Source organism: Rhinolophus sinicus, linkage group LG09 (genome assembly GCF_036562045.2).
Source record: "Rhinolophus sinicus isolate RSC01 linkage group LG09, ASM3656204v1, whole genome shotgun sequence".
NCBI lineage: Eukaryota > Metazoa > Chordata > Mammalia > Chiroptera > Rhinolophidae > Rhinolophus > Rhinolophus sinicus.
In genome coordinates this window covers 37863751-37884309 of record NC_133758.1, presented here as the reverse complement: position 1 = coordinate 37884309, position 20559 = coordinate 37863751, and the positions used below count along the sequence as shown (strand labels likewise).

General features: G+C 36.4%; 1 protein-coding gene across 3 annotated transcripts in view; it reads left to right on the top strand.

Annotated features, from left to right (window-relative positions):
• TAF4B (TATA-box binding protein associated factor 4b) overlaps positions 1-19587 on the top strand; it is a 118827-nt gene extending 99240 nt beyond the window's left edge. For all 3 annotated transcript variants that reach the window (XM_019741280.2, XM_019741281.2, XM_019741282.2), the window contains one exon: positions 18556-19587. In XM_019741280.2, the coding sequence (XP_019596839.2) occupies positions 18556-18723 (168 nt within the window). In that variant the 3' untranslated portion in view covers positions 18724-19587. The remainder of the gene's footprint in view (positions 1-18555) is intronic.
• Positions 19588-20559: the final 972 nt, after the last annotated feature.

Sequence of the window (20559 nt, the reverse complement as noted above, 5' to 3'; positions counted from 1 at the left end):
TTGAATGAGAGTTGAGATATGGATTTGTCTCTATTATTTCAGTTTGTCTTCATTCTCCCGCAGACTAGCAAATTATCCCAACACCGTTTACTCAGGAATTCTTTCCCCACTGATTTGAAATGCCACCTTTATCACACACAGTTTTGTATTGAATACAAATTCCCATATGTATTGAGTTTGTTTCTGTATACTCTGAGCCAGTGTTATCCAATAGAACTTTCTGTGATGAAAATGTTCTGTGTCTGGTGTTCCGAATAGCCACATATGGCTGTCGCTGTGTAATAAAGTTTTAATTTTTATAAATTAATGTAAATTTTAATAGTCACATGCAGCTAGTAGCTATTATATTAGTGCAGCAGGACTAACCCATTTATGTATATCTATTTGCGGCTATGTATTAGTACCAAATCTTTTTTTTTTTCACCATCTTAACCATTTTTAAGTGTACATTCAGTAGTGTTAAGCATATTTACATTGTTGTGCAACAGATCTCCAGAACATTTTCATCTGGCAACACAACACCCCATTTTCCCCTTCTTCAGCCTCTGGTAACTACCATTCATGCCCCTTTGATTCTATGAATTTGACTACTTAGATGCCTCATGTAAGTGGAATCATACATTATTTGTCTTTTTCTGATTGGTTTATTTCACTTAGCATAATGTCCTCAAGATTCCAAATCTTAATTTAATACTGTATATTTAAAAATATGGTAAAATTAGTCCAGTAGAATTTTTTATGTTTCTACTTCTCTGGCACAGGATGACCCACTGCCCTTTATTTTTGGTCTATCTGTGTAGAAATATGTAAGTATTTTATTAAGACTGGGGCATTCCATTTCATCATTAAGCCTATTCCTATAACTAGACCTAGTTAGCATATTTTTTTCTTTGGGGCAAGAATAGATATTTGTATTTTTCTCATTCATGTACTTCATATTATTTCTAATATTATAACACCTTTGTGAAAGAGCTCAGGGATGGCTAAGTTCCCGTCCTCCTTTTCTATATGGTAGCATTATACAACCAGTTCTGTTAAATGTTTGCCTTTTGGGGAAGCACAGTAGCACGTGGGATAAGTACATGTGCTTTGGGCTCCGACAAATCTGGGTTTGGTTCTTCTCGCTTAAGTTTTATAACCATTGACAAGTTCTTTAAACCTCATACCTCAATTATCTCTATCTGGAAAAAGGGTATAATGGTATAATGCCTGCCTTACAACATTTTAAGGGTTGGATTATGTAAAGTGCTTAATTAGTTCCTGGTCTAAAGCATAGGCTTAATAAATTGTCATAGTTGTCGTTATAGTACATAATAGTATCATTATTTTAGCTTTTAATAGTATTTTATAACTAATATTGATCCATAGTGAATTTGAAATGTTACTTGTTAATCTCTCCAGAGCATTGCTTCTCTGTCTCATTTGAATGTGTCACAAATTTTAGAAACGTTACACATTATCTGGTTTATAAGCAGAGAGTTTTAAGTGTTTTCATTGATTACGTACTTGAATCTAAGAAAGTCCATAGGCTGGGGAAGAGAAATGTATTGTTAGTGTTCAAAACAGCGATAAAAATCTGTTTATATGATTGTCAGCATCAAAATGCAAAGTTACTTTTAAGTTCAAACCAGATGTGTTCTAACTTGAGAATGTAAATATATTTAATTGTCTGTTTGCTTGGTGCTTCTTCAGTTTTGAGAATTTAGCCATGTGTGTTTTCCTGTATTTTCTGAACTTTAAGCTTTATAGTTGTCAGGCTTTTGCTGAATTATTCAACAGCCAGTACTTTAAGTAATGATGACCTGAGTTGAAAACATCCATTTCTTTAATGAGCTGGTAACATTTTAATACAATCCTTATTTTGAAATTAGCAGAAGACTACTATCTTTTTTGTTGATCTTTACTTAGGTGTTTTAACTTTAAAGGCAATTTTTAAAAACAGGAAACTATAGAGAACACTTTCAGTGTTTAAGAATACTGCTTCTGACTTATTAGGTTGGTGCAAAAGTAATTGCGGTTTAAAACGTTAAAAATAATTGCAAAACCTGCAATATTTGCCCCTCTAGTAACTTAAATTGTATTAGTCAAGATTGTTAAAAGCCCTTTATTCACTTGTTTTATTCCCTCACAACACAAAGATGATGTTGTGTGAAACCGTTTATATTTTTAATATTCTCTACCTTGGAAACTGAAGCTTTAGTTTTTGTTTGTTCCTTTCTCTATAGATGTGAACCTAAAATCTTACATTTTTAATTTAAATTTGCTAGAATAAGCATGTAATCCCAGAGGGGAGAGAGGTACAGTCTAGTTCTTTGAAGAGTAACTCCTTAGTTCAAATGTAGGTTTTTTTCTACTGAAGGGGAGAGCTTTCAGTTTAGAAGGCTGAGTAGAATGATGGAGGTTTAATAAGTGGTAAAATTCAGATTAAGCTTAGTACCTTTACCATTTATAGATTACAATTTTTGTATGTAATAAATCAAAAATAATAACAATTTTGGAGAAATTAGTTACAGTCCTTCATCCTTTAGTGCTTTTTTCTGTTATGTAAAACAAAGCAAAACTGCCTCATATCCTTGAAAAGATCTTTCTGTTTGTACAATTTATATATTAAATTGACCTCTTACAGATTTAAGTTCAGTATCCTCAGAAGTCTTGTTAGAGTTGAAATACATGAGCTACTGTCTCCTCATTATCCTGGCAAAAAGCAACAAGTACCAGCTATCATCATATTTATACCATAAACCTGTTGGTTTTAAGGGAGGGAAATAGTTAAAACTAACCACTTGGAGTACTTGAATTTGTCCTTAATTTACTGCTGTGATTTGAATTTATATATAAGAATATATACATATAGATATGTATATGAAGTTAGTTTTTAAATTAATGTAAGCTATGCAGATACATTACTAAGATTTAGAATATTTAGATGTATGTATTGTGTATATATATATTGCTTAGGTGATGTGTTTGGGGTACTTTGGAACGTTAACACATTAATAACTTTACTTCCAGCACTAATTTTAGAACCTTGGATTATAAAGCATCCTTTTTTTCTTTCCTATTAGCAATACATTCAAATAGTTCATGTAACTTATTAATGATCCAACATTCATAACAATTATTTTTGTTGACTATAAAGATAGGTTTTATTTTAACCATGTAACATATCTAAAAAATAATATCATTAGACATAGAAGTGATTTTTGGAGCTATAAAAGTGCAAATTATGGAATGTCAGCATGCAGTTTTATTTTTAGTGCTTTTTTACAAACAAATGAGGCCTCCTAAGATAATTAAATTATTCAATTGGTTTGAAAATGCTTATTATTTCTTTAAAAATTGAGTGGTTACAGTACCAAATCAGCTGTGCTTATAATATTCATGTGTCTAATATGTAGTGTTTAAAATAGTGTTCATTTACTAACCAAAACAAAGAAATTATCATGTGGGTAAGTATATGCTTTTTCTATCTAGAAGCAGGTTAGAATGCTACCCTGTATAATTCTAACTCTTGGGGATAAGAGGAGAAAGGGCTTTTATGAAACTTTGTTTAGCAATACTTTAGAAAATTTGATTGAAAATCAATTCTAATTTCAGAGAAATTAGAATTTTAATTCAGAGATGAATGTCAGATATTGATAACGGTTTTGCTCTCTCTCCCCACAGTTAAGGGTCCATTCCTAAAGTGTGTTTCTTCTGTATTACACGTTTTTATTTGTGTGCATTGAAAATAAGGCATTTTATTTTGGGGATTCTTGTAAATATTTATTTTTAAACCAAGCATTCTTTAAATATTATTAACCAGGCAAATATTTGGATAGAATCTATAAAAAATTCTAGTGCAGAACCCTAAATCTGTATTCCTAACAATTTATATTTGATGCTCTCACTATAGTATTAATAATAGAAATCATCATATTGCAGTATTTTATGAGTAGACTTAATGAATATATGGGAAAAAGATGAGAAGGACCATCTTAGAATAACATATTAAGTTCTACTGTCAGGTATATTTCATCCTGTGGCTTACAGAAGAGTGATTGTTGAGAAAGAGATGAACTTTTGAAAAATCCTATACCATAAATAGTGTCCCACAGTAGTTTGTTGTAGACACTGTTAGAACTTTTTGTATAACCTTAAGGTCTTGTTAGTATCTATTTAGCAGCTACCTTTTGGGTCAATTTACCTTTCCCTTTAGCTCTGATTTGATGTTTAAAATATTAGAGTAGTTTCTTTAATTTGTGGGGGGAAGAGGTTGAGGTGGGCAGAGGGAAAGCAGTTTTCAGAAAATTAGGGGCAAACAATTAAAAATCAGGATAAAGAAATAAATGATGATGCTATTAAGGAAACAGAAGAGTTTTAACAGTTTTTCCCATCTGTTTTCTTTGTTGTTATTTGGCATATCTTAGTGCGTTAAAAAAATAAAAAGTGGTTTTGCTCTGCTAGATGCCTGGTCCTCTGAAAAACAAAGTATTTTATTAGGGCTTAGCCTATTTTAGGTAAAGATATCTCAGGATTCAAAAATTCACCCTATCAGTATTTTTGGTACCAGATATACAACTTTAAAAATTATGTAGAAAATACAACTCTTTTTAGGAAATAAACGACATACGTGAAGAAAAATCAGAAGTTATCTATGAATCAGTGCTAAGACAGTGTAAAAATAAGAAAATGCATAGTGTTTTGAAAAAATTTTTCTTGAGCTTTGTTACATAACAAGTGTATGAGAGGGTTTGAGACAGATAAGGAATAATTTGTATTAATTTGGCAAATTTATATTGAGTGCCTATTATTTGAAAAATTTCCTTTCATTCTTATGAAAAAATATATAGTCACTTTAATAGACAGACAGAAATCACCTGACCATGCAACTAATTTGAGTTTATCTGAGAAAAAAATTATCAGTCATAGTTAGTAGCATAAACATCCTCTCCCTGTTCCTTATGATTTAATATTGTACCATCAGTGTCTTAGGATGTCATAGCTACTCTTTAGAATTACTTAATGGAATCCCAGAACTACCTCTTGAGTTTTTGAAGAAATCTGTGTAGTAGGTAGCCATTTTTCCCCACCAACAGTATTCTCTCTCTCTCCCTCCCGTTATTTCTATGCTTTGATGGTGTGTTCCTTCTGGGAAGTGAAAGTCAGCTAATTAAGTGCTAGGTAATGATGCATCTATTTTTTTTTAATTAAAGTTTATTGGGGTGATAATTGTTAGTAAAGTTACCTAGGTTTTAGGTGTACAATTCGGAAACAACCAAAGTGTCCTTCGATAGATGATTGGAGAAATAAGATGTGGTATATATACGCAATGGAATACTATTCTGCCATAACAAAAGATGAAATAGTGCCATTTGTAACAGCATGGATGGATCTTGAGATTATTATGCTAAGCGAAATAAGTCAGGCAGAAAAAGTTGAGATGCACCTATTTTTAAAACAAGCACAGAAAGCACTCAGCAGCAGCTTCCTGCTCACAGCCAAAAATGAAGTCTGGGGGAAGATGGGATATCTTGCAAAGACAGTGATAGTTCTGTCCAAGAACAGATGACACTCTGATATGTGTGTCTGTATCAGGTAAGAGGAAAAGTCAGGAGACAAAGTGAGATGGAATCCATTGCTTTGTCTTCTTCAGAGAGAATGGTATTAGGAATTTCTGGACTTAATTATTTTCCCCATTATTACCTTTCCAAGAATTATTTCAGCATGGAGCAGGATAGGGCTTCCAGAGTAGTAGGCCTGTGGTGGCCTTCTCAGAGCGGCCTTCTCAGGTACATTTCTTTGTACCTGTCAGAAAATATTTTGTTTTTATTTCTTGACTTTTCTTCTCTATTCCCACCCACCTTTACCTAAGGATAGTTATATAGAATTATTAAAACCAGAGTTCTTTGGAATATAGTATTTAGATTAGATTTCAGGGATAACTTTTCTGACAGTGTTTAAGCTGGCATGAATTTACCTAGGTATATAATCTCTAAGATCCTTTCCAATGCCAGCATTCTTAAATCTTTAAATTTCTCTGAAACGGAAAGGATTTCCCCTAGAAGAGCACTATCAGAAGGTAGATTGATCGTTCAACAAATGATTTGCAGAGGGAAGAAGGAGGTCTCCCATGTCTGCCATGCTTTTAAGATAGTACTACTTAAAGCAAAGAGAGTAGAGTAGATAGGTTTTTATTTGAGAGAGAGGAGTGTTTAACTCTGGTCATGTTGAAACTGTCTAAATGGTGTAGCAGAGTATTAAAAACAGCTCCTGTTTCTTGGGTATCCTTTCTGAAAAATTTCCATGTATGTATCAGTTTAAATCATAAACTTACCATTTTTATAGGTGAAAAGCTACTGAGTATTAACACGTACATATAGTTCAACCTAATGCAGTTGTGTGTGTATAATGCATATATAATAGTTTACCTTTATCAAGCACTTAGAATGTATTATCTTTAGTCCTCATAACTCTTCTCTAAGATCATACTATTGTTTTCCCTAAATGAAAAAATTAAGATACAAAGAGGATTAGTTACTTTTCCAGAGTTCCACAATTAGTAGGTAAAGGAGCCCAGATACGTATCAGGAGAATTTGATGCTAACCACTGTAATAGGATCCTTCTAAAAGTACTATTCCACAAATTGTGCAGCAGTGTGTCTTGGACATTTGCCCATACTGGTACATACTTTTGTGCTATAATTCACTGATCCACTAATAGGCATTTAGAATATTTTCATTTGTTTATTATAAATAGTGAACATCATGTATCTTCGTGCACTCATTTATTTTGCAGATTGATTTCTAGAAGTAGAGAACTTCTGGGTCAAAGGGTATGCACATCTTAAATTTTAATGCTTTCCAAAATGTTTCTGCCAGTTTCCACCACTGTGTAAATGTGTATTGTTCTATTCCCTTATTAGCAACAAATTGAACAAACATTTTTAAATGTTCCGGTTACTACAACTTCTCATTTATTGTATCTCTTCCATGCCTATGTGCCCTCTTCAAAGATTGAGGTTCTATTTTCTATCTGGAAATGTGATGTAGAAGTGTTGAACAACCTCTAAAATACCCTATGAGGGAAATTCTTGAATTTTTAAACTTTATTTAAGTATTAAAATTATTGATGGACAATTTTTTCATAACTTAGATATGTGTGTATTTTGAAATAGAGAACCACGTTGAATTCTTATGGGTATTTGAATGACCTTACATCAATGGCATTCTGTTTACCAGATTTAGTAGTTTTCATCATTTGAGGATATAAATAGATTATAATCGAAATATTAAGCCTGAAATGATTTGGGGAAATTCAATGGCTTAAACTCTGTTAGGGGACAAACAGAATTTCTCTAAGATGTTTGTCTCTTTCTGGTTGCTACTATGGGTGATTGTTCATTCCCGCAAGTGCATAGTAATTTAACTAAAAGGCTATTGACATGAAAGGGCACAGCTTTAATCTTCATGTCCTTGAGGGCACAGGCAGTGCCATTCTTTACCTCTCGGTTCTCTTTTGCCAGGCTACAGGGGAACCATAATTTCTGAAGTGTGCCTCGTTATCTATTACAACTGACTTACTACAGATTTAAACAGATTTATTATCATCTAACACTTTCTGTAAATATCGTGTAGATTCATTAGGTTTTAGAGCATGCTATTATTACTTTAGATAAAGAAGCCAAGATATATTTTTTTAAATTTTATTTTGTTCACACTTCCCTAAATAAATCTGCCTTTTTCATTAATGACTTCAACATAAATCTAAATGTTAGTTGGATCTTTTAAATTTTCCAGAGATTTAAAAGTTGACTCTGTCACTTATCTTCAGGGACTTCCTGGAAATATTTTGAACTGCACATTATGGGTTTATCTTTCCTCCTTCCCAGATTCCCTTAAATGTTTGTAAAGGAGTGAAAACAATATAAATATACAAGAATAAAGAAGAGAGGAGAGAACAGCACTGAGTGTATTCATTAGTATTTGAGTTGAAATTGACTTAGATTAGAGACTAGCAGCATTCTTTCTGGGGAAAAACAAAACAAAACAAAAAACAAACTAGCCAAGAGAGGAGGCCTCAAATATTACTAGTTAAGTGCCTTTTAAATATGAACACATTGGCAGGGATAACCAGATATTTGAGGAAAGCCTCTTACATGAAAGATAAAAAGGAAAAGATGGAAGAAAAGCAAGGCATGAAGAAGCAGAAGGAAACTGGGGGAGGTAGGGGATGTGGAGCGATGAAGAGTATATTGCAACCATGAAAGAAGAATAAAAAGCTATTTTAAAAATTACTAGAAAAAAAATGAATGACCACATAGAAATTGAACGTATGATAGCAGAAATAAGCAATGATATATGGATTAGAAGTTAAAACTCAAGATAGATCCAAGAGAGTTTTTTAAAGACAAACAAAGATGGTATGGTGGATTTGTATTGTGTCAGATTAACTAACACAATAGTTTCCCAGAGCTCTTTTTGTTTCCCAGAATTATTTTTCTTGCATAGTTCCTGATTAGTGTGGGCCATGAGGCATTTTGATTTTGAAAGGCAGAAGTGAAACTGCACCCGTATTCTTCTTCTTAGGAGGTCAATATGGGGATACTGAGAGCTATTGCAGCGCACACACGTTGGCATGGGAGCAGTGGGGCTCCTCAGCTCCCCCCAGATCCTCTCTTTTGGCTTCTCCTAAACCTGGTCCAGGCCCGACACCAGAGTCAGCAACTGAACATAAATTGTTTGACCAGGCTCACATTTACGTAAGGCCAAATCTCTGTAATAATGCTATGTTCTGTCATCCCTAGTGTTCTCTGATTAAATACTGACTTACACAAAAGATTGTACCATAGTAGCTGCAAAGAAACAGCACCTTGATGACGGGTTCCTGAATCAGTTCTGGGTTTCCACACAATTGGTTCTCTGATCTAATTAGGTTTAAAGTAATAACTGACCTTGTTTCTAGTAGCAAAAGGAACACAGGTAATCCATGGCATACAGTGGCAAAACAATTACTTTATCACAGATAGGCACTAATAATCAAGTTCCATAGAAGGCAAGGCTTCTTGGGAGACTACTTGCTATCACAGAAGATTTTAGTGAAAACGAAAATAATGGGATAGGTTGATCCCTTCAGTGTACACTGGGAAACTTAGGGAAGGAAAAAGCTTTAAATTCTGAACTCAGAATCCACATAAGGGAATGAACGCCTCTGCAATTGCCCTAAAAGAAACCCTTATTTCCTGTAGCCAAGGACAGGGATTTCTGAAAACCAAAAGTGTTGTCCTACAGGTGGCTGAATTATAATGCAAATTGAATTTCTAGCCTAGTAGAGTCTCTTGTGTTAAAGTTACTGACATTGGGAAAGAATGGAAAACTGACAATCAAGGTGGGAATATGGTCAGATTCCAATGAAACGAGATACCTTGAACTCCTCAATTCTGTCTAGCCACATTTGTCAGTCCTTCTGCCCCTGTCTGAGGGAGCTTAGTCTCCTGAGGAGTCAATAATGGCTTCCCTTAAGTAGGTGCCTTGCAAGAGGCTACTGGTCTTCTTCCTCGGGACCTGTCCTCACTACCTCCTATTGCTTCTATACCTATAACCAGACTCAAGTTCCAGCAGCCCCCCGAGGGTGAGATGCTAAGTGGTGTTAATACTACCCGTGAGGAGGTATCATACACAGGAAAAGAATTGCATGATTTTGCCTGCAGTTACCTGGAGAATACTCTGGGAATGAATCCTGAGGGTGTGGGATCAGAGTAGAAGGAATGTAAAGTTGGATCAGGGTGAATTTTGATGTGGACTCACTAAACAGATTCCAGATTGAAGGTATTAAGTCAGAGAGCTAGGAGTAGCTCTAACAGTTTGCTTGGTTGGTTGACTGAAAACTACATTAAAAGGTGGCCTAAGTTAAGTAAAGTTGAATTGATGTTGGAACTTTATTTATGTTCTGTAGGGGAGGTTATCCAAAGGCTTAGGGAGATTAGAATGCTGGAGTGAATTTTTCATTGAAAAAGGGGCTTCATCAAACATGTCCCCTTCGGTCTAGAGGACACTCCTTTTCTCAAAAGTTCTGAGACATACATTCATGAGGGGAGCCTCTCAGCATTTTTGAAGAGCTCTGTTGGCTATCTTCTTTAAGCCAGTAATGACAGGGAAATTGTTGCCATCAAACTAGGATCCTAAATTCAGTGGGAATGATGTTATCTCAGGTGGCTGAGGCAGATGGCATTTCATTGCTAAAGGTAAAATGAATGGGGTTAGTATAAAGGTGAGCAAAGCCAAAGCACTAATCAGAATAGTCTGAGTTGCAGGGATCTTTGGCATTGGCTAGTTGATCATAGTATCCCTAGAACTGAATAGGTGAGCATCCTGGTAAGTCTTCATTGATTTGTACAAACAGAAGAGCTCTAGACCTGGGGGACAGAAGTGTGACTTGGATGACCTCAGTAACGAGTTAAAGCCCCTCAACCAGTCTCCAGACTTAAACCAGTTCACAGACCCTGAGACCTTTGAATGAAAGGAAAGCCAGGTCCTCTTGAGGAAAGACCCTGATGTAGAGCCAAAAATTTATGTTGTGAGTCTCCTTCTGGCCTATCCCCAAAAGACTTGTAGCCATTTACTAAAGTGACTGGGCATTGGGAAGAGGAAATTACTAGACGTTTTAGGGATTGCTGAACACTGACTCTGAACCTAATGAATTCTAGGAGACTCAAAACACCACTGTTTTTAATCAGTCAATGGAGTTTTGGCTTAGGTTCATCTCACAGTGGGCTCAGTGTGGTTATTTCCATATTTTTGGAATGCGTAATTGGAATAGACATACTTAACAACTAACAGAGTTCTCACATTGGTTTACTGACCTATGGAAGTGAGAGAAAGCCAAATGGAAACCACTAGAATGTCATCTACCTACCAAAATTAGAAACTGTTACCTTGAGAGATTATGTAGAGCCACCATTAAAGATTTGAAAGATGCAGACTTGGTGATTCCTACCATATCCCCATTCAATTCACCTATTCGGCATTGAAGAAGACAGATGAGAATGGTGGTGTTAATCAGCTGCTCATCCCAGTGGGAGTTATTATTCCAGATGTGGTTTTGTTGCTGGAGCAAATCAGTGCAACCTGTGGCATTTGGTATGCAGATATTGATCTGGCATATGCTTCTTTTCCTCTATGCTTATTAGTAAAGCCATCAGAATTAGTTTGTTTTCAGTTAGCAGGCTCAGCCGTGCACCTTGACTAACCTATCTCTGGGCTAAATCAAGCCTTTTGTTATAAGATATGCTGCAAGGACCTGGGTAGCCTCTCCCTTCCACGGGTCATCATGCAAATCCAAATATTGATACCGTGCTTATTGGAGCTGGTGAGCTAGAAGTAACAACTCCTATAGACATTTTGGTAAGATGCGTGCATGCCAGAGAGTGAGAATATATCCCACAAAAATTCAGGAGCCTGTAATCTTGGTGAACTTGTTGGGTGTCCAGTGGTTTGGTGCATGTTGAGATAACCATTCCAAGGTAAAAGGCAACTTGCGCTGTCTTCTCCCATCACAAAGAAAGGGGCACCTTTAGATTTTAAAAGCAACATATGCAGTGGTACCTCGGTTTTTTAATGTAATCCATTCCGGAAAACCGTTCAAGTTCTGAAACGTTCGAAAACAGAGGCACAGTTTTACCATAGAAAGTAATGCAAAATGGATTAATCCATTCCAGACCTTTAAAATCAACCCCTAAAACTGCAAATTTAGTATTGATTTTACTATCTAATGATACCATAGATCCATAAAATTTACGGCGTTCATAAACCGAAATGTTCGTCAACGGAGACATTCGAAAACCGAGGTACTACTGTACCTCATTTGATCTAAAATGGGGACTGTCCCCCTTTCCACTAGCATTACTCTGTTGCCCTGATCAGGAGTTCCAAAGCTTACCCCTTTCTTTTTTCATGTAGTGTCTGGAGTCTATTCTGTCTACTTCTCCTCTGTTTTATTTCCAGTGGGTCCATCATTGTCAATTCTTCCCATTTCCCTTTCCTTTCCCTTTCCCTGTCACTTAAACCTTTTGATTCCTCAGACTAATGATTTCTTTAAGCATTCTTCCCGTCTCTGTAATATGAATTTTTATATTTAAAATTTTTATTTTCATCAAAATGTTTATTGTAGAAAACTTAGAGAAGGAAATTAAAGTTCTCTACATCCTATTATGTTTTTACAAAACTCATATTGTAGCAATATTTTTTGTTAACCTACTTTTTACTTAATAATATAATGTATCTTACCGTGTCATTAATGTTCTACACATTTCATGGGTGAACTACAATTTTTCCATCTCCCTTATTGGACATGTTCTAGCTTCCAGTATAATGTGTGGTGGCAGCTTCATGGGGATGAGTAGGTGAGATAAGTTGGTAGAGGGCTGTGTAATGCTTGGGAACAAGCCATCAAAGGAGTTTATATTTTTCTTCCAGATTTATTTGGCTTAAAGCTAAGAATGACAGCAAGATCTTGATATTAAAATCCCAAAGCCCATACTTTAGCTTATTTTCACTGTTCATTTATATAAGTGACATTATTGGGTGGCCCTAGACACATGATCGTACTACAGACGTTTGTTGGATACCAACTAAGTTCCAGACACTATATAAAATATTCAGAGGTACAAAATCCTTCCCTCCTAGGGAACGAGAAAGAGGTAGTTGCATTGTACTGAATACATGTTATGGTAGAGTGAAATACGGAGTGCTACTAAAGTACACGGGAGTTGTACCTCGTCTAGACTTAGGCTGTGTTTGTGTTTGTAGCATTGGGGAAACATGCTACCTGAGTTGAGTCTTAAAGAACTTAATTGATGTGATACAAGGATAGGACAGAGAGATTAGAGGAGTTCCAGGAAGAGAGAATTACTGTCTGGCGCAAAGAGGAAACGTGTTCCGTGGCATGATCAATAGTTTGAGACAGGAAGAAAGGGATGAGATGAGACCGTGGGGAGAGGCTTTGGCAGGCTTATAGATGAGAGTATATGTCATGCTTGGATACTTGGACTTGGTCCTGTGGGAGATTTTTAGCCACCAGATTATTTTAAGCAGGAAAACAGTATTATCAGAGTATTATTTTAGAAAGATCATTCTCACTGCAGTGTGAGCAATATTAATACTGGTAATATGGAGTTTTCTTAGAATGTTGTTGGAGTAATCTAAGCAGAAAATAATGGAAGTGAAAATGTAGAAAGAAGTAGATGATTTGGAAATTGTTGAGGTAGAACTCATAAGTGACAAAATGCAGAGAAAGAAAGGGTTATGGATGACACCCACTTTTCTGACTTGGGCATTGGAGGTTGAGTGGTATTACCTCTCCTTTAAATAAGAAAGGGGAGGAATATGATTCGAAACATGTTGAATTTAGGATACATTCAATTGGAGACTTCATTAGGAAATTGAACAGCGAGGTCTTGAATTTAAGAGAGCATTCTTTTGTAGATAAAGACGGGATGGGAGGTGATCGTTAACGTAGGACAAACCAGTCTTATCTTTATTGCTCTCATAATAACACAACTAGTTAGAACTCAAAGCCCATGATTACACATCACATCCGTCTGTTTTGACATGTTAATTCTGTAAAGGACTGTGGAAACATAGACTTAGAAGTGACAAAATTCTATGGCAGGCATTAACATTCAGGGTTGTCAATATTCTGAAACAACTCAAAAGGAATAACACAAAGGTGATCAAGGGGATATCTGTGGCTCCAGAAGTTCTGCTTGTTGACCAGCAGAGGGCAGTCAGTCTCGCAGCTCAGTATTTTCTTCTCTGCTGCCCTTAAGGCCTAGAAGCTCAGATCTTTTGAATATAGATTTTCAGTGTTCTTGTTACAAAAGGCCAGGCATCCAGGGCACTTTTATTTATCCTTGCTTCCAAGACTTAGAACATGGTTGATTTTTTGTTCTGAAGAGGATGAAATCTTCATTTCACCCTCTATCCCCATGTCTAGTTCTTGTTTCCTCCGTAGGACTTGAGTCGTTCTTTAAGAGCTGCCATGGTAACATGGGGTTTGGGTAAAACCAGGTAGAGGGTCTGAGAAATGTAATGAATCTTTGCTTCTCTCTATTAAAAATGTCATTTTTTCCTAGTTTATTATTAAGATTCAGGGACACATTTCTGTTTTGTTAAACACTTATAATTCAGGGAATAGAGTGGAAGTTGACATTAACTTCTAGAGACAGTATTGATAAGTTTGGTTGATTCTGCAAAGCAGCAAGCTCTTCCACTATTTGATTGAAGGAGCCTGTGGAAAACTTCCTGTCCCAAGATATACTCTTCATTTGCCTGCACACGTCTGAAATGCCCGTTAGTGTGTTTTTTAGCTTAGGCGTTCAAAACTCCACTAAATTCAAAATTCTCACTGGGAGGGACAAGGTAAGTGTGGCAGGATAAATAATTTCTTTAAGTTAGCTAGGACGTAAGAGAATAGAACATGGGCAGGAAAGTTTAGTTAGTTTTAAGTAGGGGATGGAAGAAAAGGCCTGGAACTAAGATTACACTGTTTCCTGTTTATAAACCTTCAGTGTCTCCCAGTTGGCTAATGAATTAATTTATTATGGTAAGTGCCAACATTTATAGAGTGTAGATTGTATGCCAGACATTGTTCTCATTTAGTTTTCAAGCCAACCCTGTGACATAATTACTGTTACTATCCGTATTTTGCAGATTAGGAAACTGAAGCGCAGAGAAGTTAAGTGATTTGTCAGAGGTTGCTTATGGAGGAGACAACTGGTGTTTACCACTGTTCAGTCCTTCTGTGTATCTTATGCTGCCGAGAGCACTTCCTTGTCCCTAGTAGGAGCCCAGTGACCCAGCTAACTTTTGAATTGAATCAACACAGGGACTGGCATGAAGCTAAGTTGCCTTGGATTCCAGTTCTTGGAAACAGGCCCATATGAAGTTACTGAGAACTTCAGGATTCATGAAACCCCTGGGCTCATAAAGACCTTATTTCTGCTTCTCACTTAGTATAGCAGTAACATAATTTAAGGAAATGTGGAAAAAAGAAGTAGAGAAGCTTCAAAAGGCTTTACTTCACAGCACCCACTCTGTTGAGGGGATAAAAATTTGGGTACTTGGTGATTTTTAATTACTTGGTGTCATTCTTAAAATGGTGTTATTTTTTTGAAATTGGTACGTGATGATGTTCAGTTTTTTCTTATTGGGGCAGAAGAGTACCTCAAAAGTTGTGTTACAAAAATAAGAAACTTTGTTTAGTGATAGAATTGAACAAACTAATCAAGGCTAACTTAATCTACCTGGCAGTGTGAGAGTACGTTAACATTTAGGTTGGATTACACTTCGAAGAACATCTGTTGTGCACTACGTAAGTGAATTATTTCTTTCATCTTCATTGAACTTCGTGTTCCATTTTACCCTCTTTTCATCCAGGTGAAGAATCCAAATTAAAGAATATCCTCATGTAGGAAATCAATCGGGAAACCCCTCTATTTCAGAAATAAATAGTACATTGTCACACAAGTGTTTTTTGTTTTTCTTCTTAACAAATTCTGGTTTCTTAACTAGTTAGTGTACTTTGGCATTGACAGTATAGTGTGACCGACCAGAAATCAGTCCTGAGTAGCTTGGGGGAAAGGACTTGGTGGGGTAGAAGAAAATTAATGCTGATGGTGAAAAGACAGGGTTGAGTTTTTATGGCTTTAAGTTAACTGTGCACATTCCACCCTCTTTACCATGGTCAATTGAGAAGTAGCTGATTATTCTGCCAGGTCACTGTGAAACTGGCAAGTCAGGTGGTGGACTTCCCCAAATCATAAGCACATGAATAAAAATGCTATGTATTTATATACAGGTTCAAGAAAGATTGGCTTTCTAAGTCAGTTACTATTTGGGCGAAGAGACTGCTATCACCTTCGTAAAGTTGTGAATTATGAAAGACATTTCTGTTGGGTTACTGAATGTCCCTTGGGGTTGGTTTCATTTATAACATTGCCTCAGGCCTTCTGCTGCATCCTGTTGGAATGACCTTTTTAACCCAGGCTGGCAGCTGTAATATGGCTCTGTCCCCTGGATCCTTTAGGCTTGTCACATGACAAACATGAACTGTGACCCCTTCGTTCCTTACTCAGATCATTAGGTAGGTCTCTTTAAATTTTTTGTGTTTAACAGTTTTGCCTTGTTTTCTTTCCTGTTTTTTCTTCTTTGATCCCCTTATTATTTCCTACTTGGCCAAGATTTTTTGGTAGTCCTTTATTTTTTTTAATTGAAGTATAACGTTGATGCAGAAAAGTACACAAATCATAAGTTCACTGAATTTTCACAGTGTAAACACACCAGTGCAGACAGTACTTCAATCAAGAAAACCTTTCTTATCCCCTTCTGGCTACTGGTCCTCTCCTTCAAGGGGAATCATTATCCCGACTTCTGTTGCTTTGCCTGTTTTTGAACTTTATAAAACTGTATGTATTCCTTTGTGTCTGCATCCTTTCATTCAAAATTTTTGTGATATTCATCCATGCTACTCAGCTTATTATTGCTGTGTAGTACTCCATTTGTATAAATATTCTACAGTTTATCTATTCTACTCTTTGGGCATTTGGATTGTTTCTAGTTTAAGGCTGTTACAAATAGTACTACAGAACATTCTCATACAGGTCTTTGGAGGAACATATGACATATTTCTGGGCGTTTATGTAGAAGTGGAATTGCCAAGGCATAGTGTATCCATCTATTTAATTTTAAAATTCATAGAACACACTATAAACAACTGATGGTAGGCAAACTCTTGGTAGGAAACATTTGTAAACATATATAGATTCATCTTTAGCATAATACATCCAAATTTTGGCTAAGAAAAGTGCCGCTGCGTTTAACTCCAGTATACAAACAAAATTGCCACTCACAGCCTGTGACACATTTTGCTAACTTTCTAATGCATACTTTTTTATCCAGTTTCTAAAGCTGAGGTGTTGGGCCCTTTCTGCAAAAATCATACGAAAATGTGTTGATGGTGATCGTTTACAATAGTTAAGCTTACATCTGAGTTACACCACCTCTAAGTGGTGATGTTAGCAGGGAAGAGTGAGATGCTGGTGCTTGACTGGCACGCTTAGCCGAAGTTACAGAGGCTGACACTTGTATTTGTACAAATTGCATTCATTACCAAGCGCCCTGCAGAAATAATGAGAGCCTGCCTCTATACTGTGTGTGCACGGGCTCCATGCTAAGCAGCAGGCAGTTGTGCAGCTGATGGTAACCGTTTTGTCCTTTTTTAATGTGGTTTTCGAAAATTTGTTCCATAGCTACTTTTGTACAGGTTTAACCTAAATGAGTGTAGAAATGTGATTGTGCTATGATATCCCACCAGAACTGAATAGTATTTTTTAAGGAAATTTCATTTGACCATCAGATAAAATGCCTCCCGGTCATTCTGTGAATGTGCATGGAATTAAGTTGACTTGTTTTGACCATAGTGTTTTAAACCAGTACATTCAATTCAAAAAATATTGCTGGTAATCTGCATTGGTCTGTGTATTCTACTTAGTCCTAGATGGCATAGAAATGATCGTCCCCATCCTCAGAAAGCTTATGATCTAGTAGGTTTGGGTGGTGGTGGTGGTAGCCATATATAAGGCAGTTGGCACAGTGAGAAATGGGTCTTAAAAGATGAGTAGATTGACCTGGGATGGCCTTTTGCTGATCTTTGCCTATTGGCTAGAGTCAAGATGCTTTGTAAAGGAGCAATGGTGACTAAGGCTGGAGGGAAGCCAGTGATGAGTTTGTACCCGATTTGATGAATAATACAGCACAGTGACAAAGAGTACTCTCTTTAGATCAAATTAGAAGTTGAGTCCAAGATCAGTTTTTCTGTGTGACCTCAAATAGGTTGCTTAACCTCTCTGAACTCAGTTTCCTCATTTGATAAATGGGGCAGCACCCATATAACTTGCTGCAATTTTGTATGAAAGAGCTTATGTGTGGAAGAAGATATAATTTGTGGAAGGTGCTTAACAAGTGCTCGAGTAGCTACTGTGGACAATGGGGAGCCATTTGAAGATTTTTGAACCATGAAGTGATAGGATCTGAACCATGTAAGCCTTTTATTTTTATAATTGACACAAAAAAGACTGCACACATTTAAAGTGTATAATCTGATAGGTTTTTACGTACTCATCGTATACATACACCTGTGAAATCATCGCCACAACCAAAATAATGACTATATCCATTATTCCCAAAAGTTTTGTCTAAGACCGTTAAAGAAGAAAGTCAGATCTGCAATGTGCAGCAAAGAAAAAAGTGAAGTAGAACCTGGAAGTGGGGAAATCAGTTAAGAAGCTATGGCCATGGCCCCGGTGGGACAGAAAGAATGAATGAGGTCACAAACTAGGTGTGATGGCAGCTGGGTGCCCCCCCAAGAGACCAGGCTCCAGGGTTAAGCCCCCACCAGGGTGTTCTCTCCTGCACCTAACTCAGTGGCCAGAAGCTAGTGAGCTCTTACATGCTGAATTGACAGGTTTCCCTTTATGAATGATTGCTTATTTGAAACATTTCTCCCTTTATTCTGTTTAGGGCTTAAAAGACAACCTTCTTGCTTCTGGAACATCCAGCCTGACAGCCACCAAGCAGTTGCTTCGTCCAAGAATCACGAGAATCTGCCTCAGGGACTTGATATTCTGTATGGAACAGGAAAGGGACATGAAGTATTCTCGAGCCCTGTACCTTGCCCTTCTGAAGTGACCACTCTACTTTCCATCCAGATCCTTGCTGTTTACTGCCAAAGAAGACATAAAGAGTATTGTTGCACTGTCCTGCAATTTCAGTTTCTGGAAAATAATCATTGCTAGGGAAGACCATTGTTTACAGTTATATACTGTTATTAAATCTTACTTATACATCCCATGGGGTTCTTAATGACCAGAATTTAGCTTTGCCTTCTGAAAATTGGTTATGAAATACAGTTTACACAGAAGTAGGCATCTGCCTACCTGTGTGCTTAATCACAGCAAGTTAAGGCCCTGTTTGTTACTCCCTGCTTCATTTGCCACACTGTTAACAGGTGAGATGTCTTTCCCTAATGCAGCCTGCATTGAGATGTAGGGGAAAGAGAGGGTCACTGCTTACCAAAGAAATTGTATTTCATCATGTACTGAACCTATTTCAAAGTGTTAGGTTTTCTGGGCTGTAATCAAATTGCTTAGCGAATTATGACAGTCACCTTCCGTAGTTGAAGGTGACAAGCCACAGAGTAAGGCCTGTGGTAAGTTTGGTCGGCCGAGTCCCAGTATTGTCAAAACAGACAAATGGGGATAGTTTGTGCCTGAGATTGCTATTCTCTGGTTCATATCACCATATGCTGCTTCTGATACCAAGTGAGGGGATATCCTTGTCAGAGAAACCTTAAAATTGAAGCTGCTAATATACCTCATTGAAAAATGGAAAAGGTGGAAAGTATTGGAAGGAATGATGGGACATTGTGTTCAAACTGATGAGGGGAAAATGAAAATTGAATCATAAAACAGGAAATGCACTGCATATGCCTAAGGGAGGCAGTGGTGGAATTGGAACTCCAAAGCAACTGTACATGTTTTGTTGACAAAAAAATCACAGCCCAACCAAAAAGGAAAATGTTATCAAACATTTTCAAATTGCAGTATTTCAAAACGAAGTTATTTTTTGTTTTTGTTTTTTTGTATTGTTTTAAAACACAAGGACAGTTTTGTAAAATCGTTTAGTTACCCTAAGTTTTAAACATCTTGTTGCATTTAAAAAAATCCTAAGTGATGACTTTAAAAACTTAATAAGGACTCCAAAAGGATTCTATACTCAAAAGTAATGTCGGCATCTCACTTTTGGAGATCTTGTCTCTAAATATGTTATGAGAAGCATGTTATATATATTCATCTGAGGAGGAAGCTGATATTTTGCAAACCAAACCTGTTTTTTTTAAATTCCACCTGTGTGGCATGTAGCTGGTGACAAATAATAGCTGTAGTTACAATCACATACAGAATAAATCCTCTGAGAAGTTTTTTAAAAATGGGAAAGCTGTGCTTCTTAGAAAAAGAATTCAGGGGGGGAAAACCACCTCAAGTATGTTACTCTTCATCCTGTTCTTCCCGTTGGGACTGTTATGGCCATAGTCTGTACTCTAGTAAGTTTTAAATTGGCCACATTTTTGTTTCAGCAAGTTATTATGTAAAATGCTATAAATTATATATGTGTTAAAAGAGTACTTTACGAAGAGATCTATACCTAAAGTTGCTTTTGTATATTTAAATGCTTAGCTTTATTTTTTGTAAAGTACAGCATACTCCCATATTTGTGTATGATCTTATTGATCAGGTGTTTAAAATGATTTAAAATACTTCATTAAAATAATTATTTTATTATAAGAATAACTTTCTTTGGTCACTGACTTTGAAAACCAGCTCAGAAGCGGGGGGCTGGGTAGTGGAACTTTCTTGTCTCTGATTAATTGGGAGTGGCAGCTTTGGAGTTCCAGAACCTCACTTCAGATCCAGGTTTTACTATATCACTTTCTTTGAAATAGTTGTAAATATGCATGCTATTTGA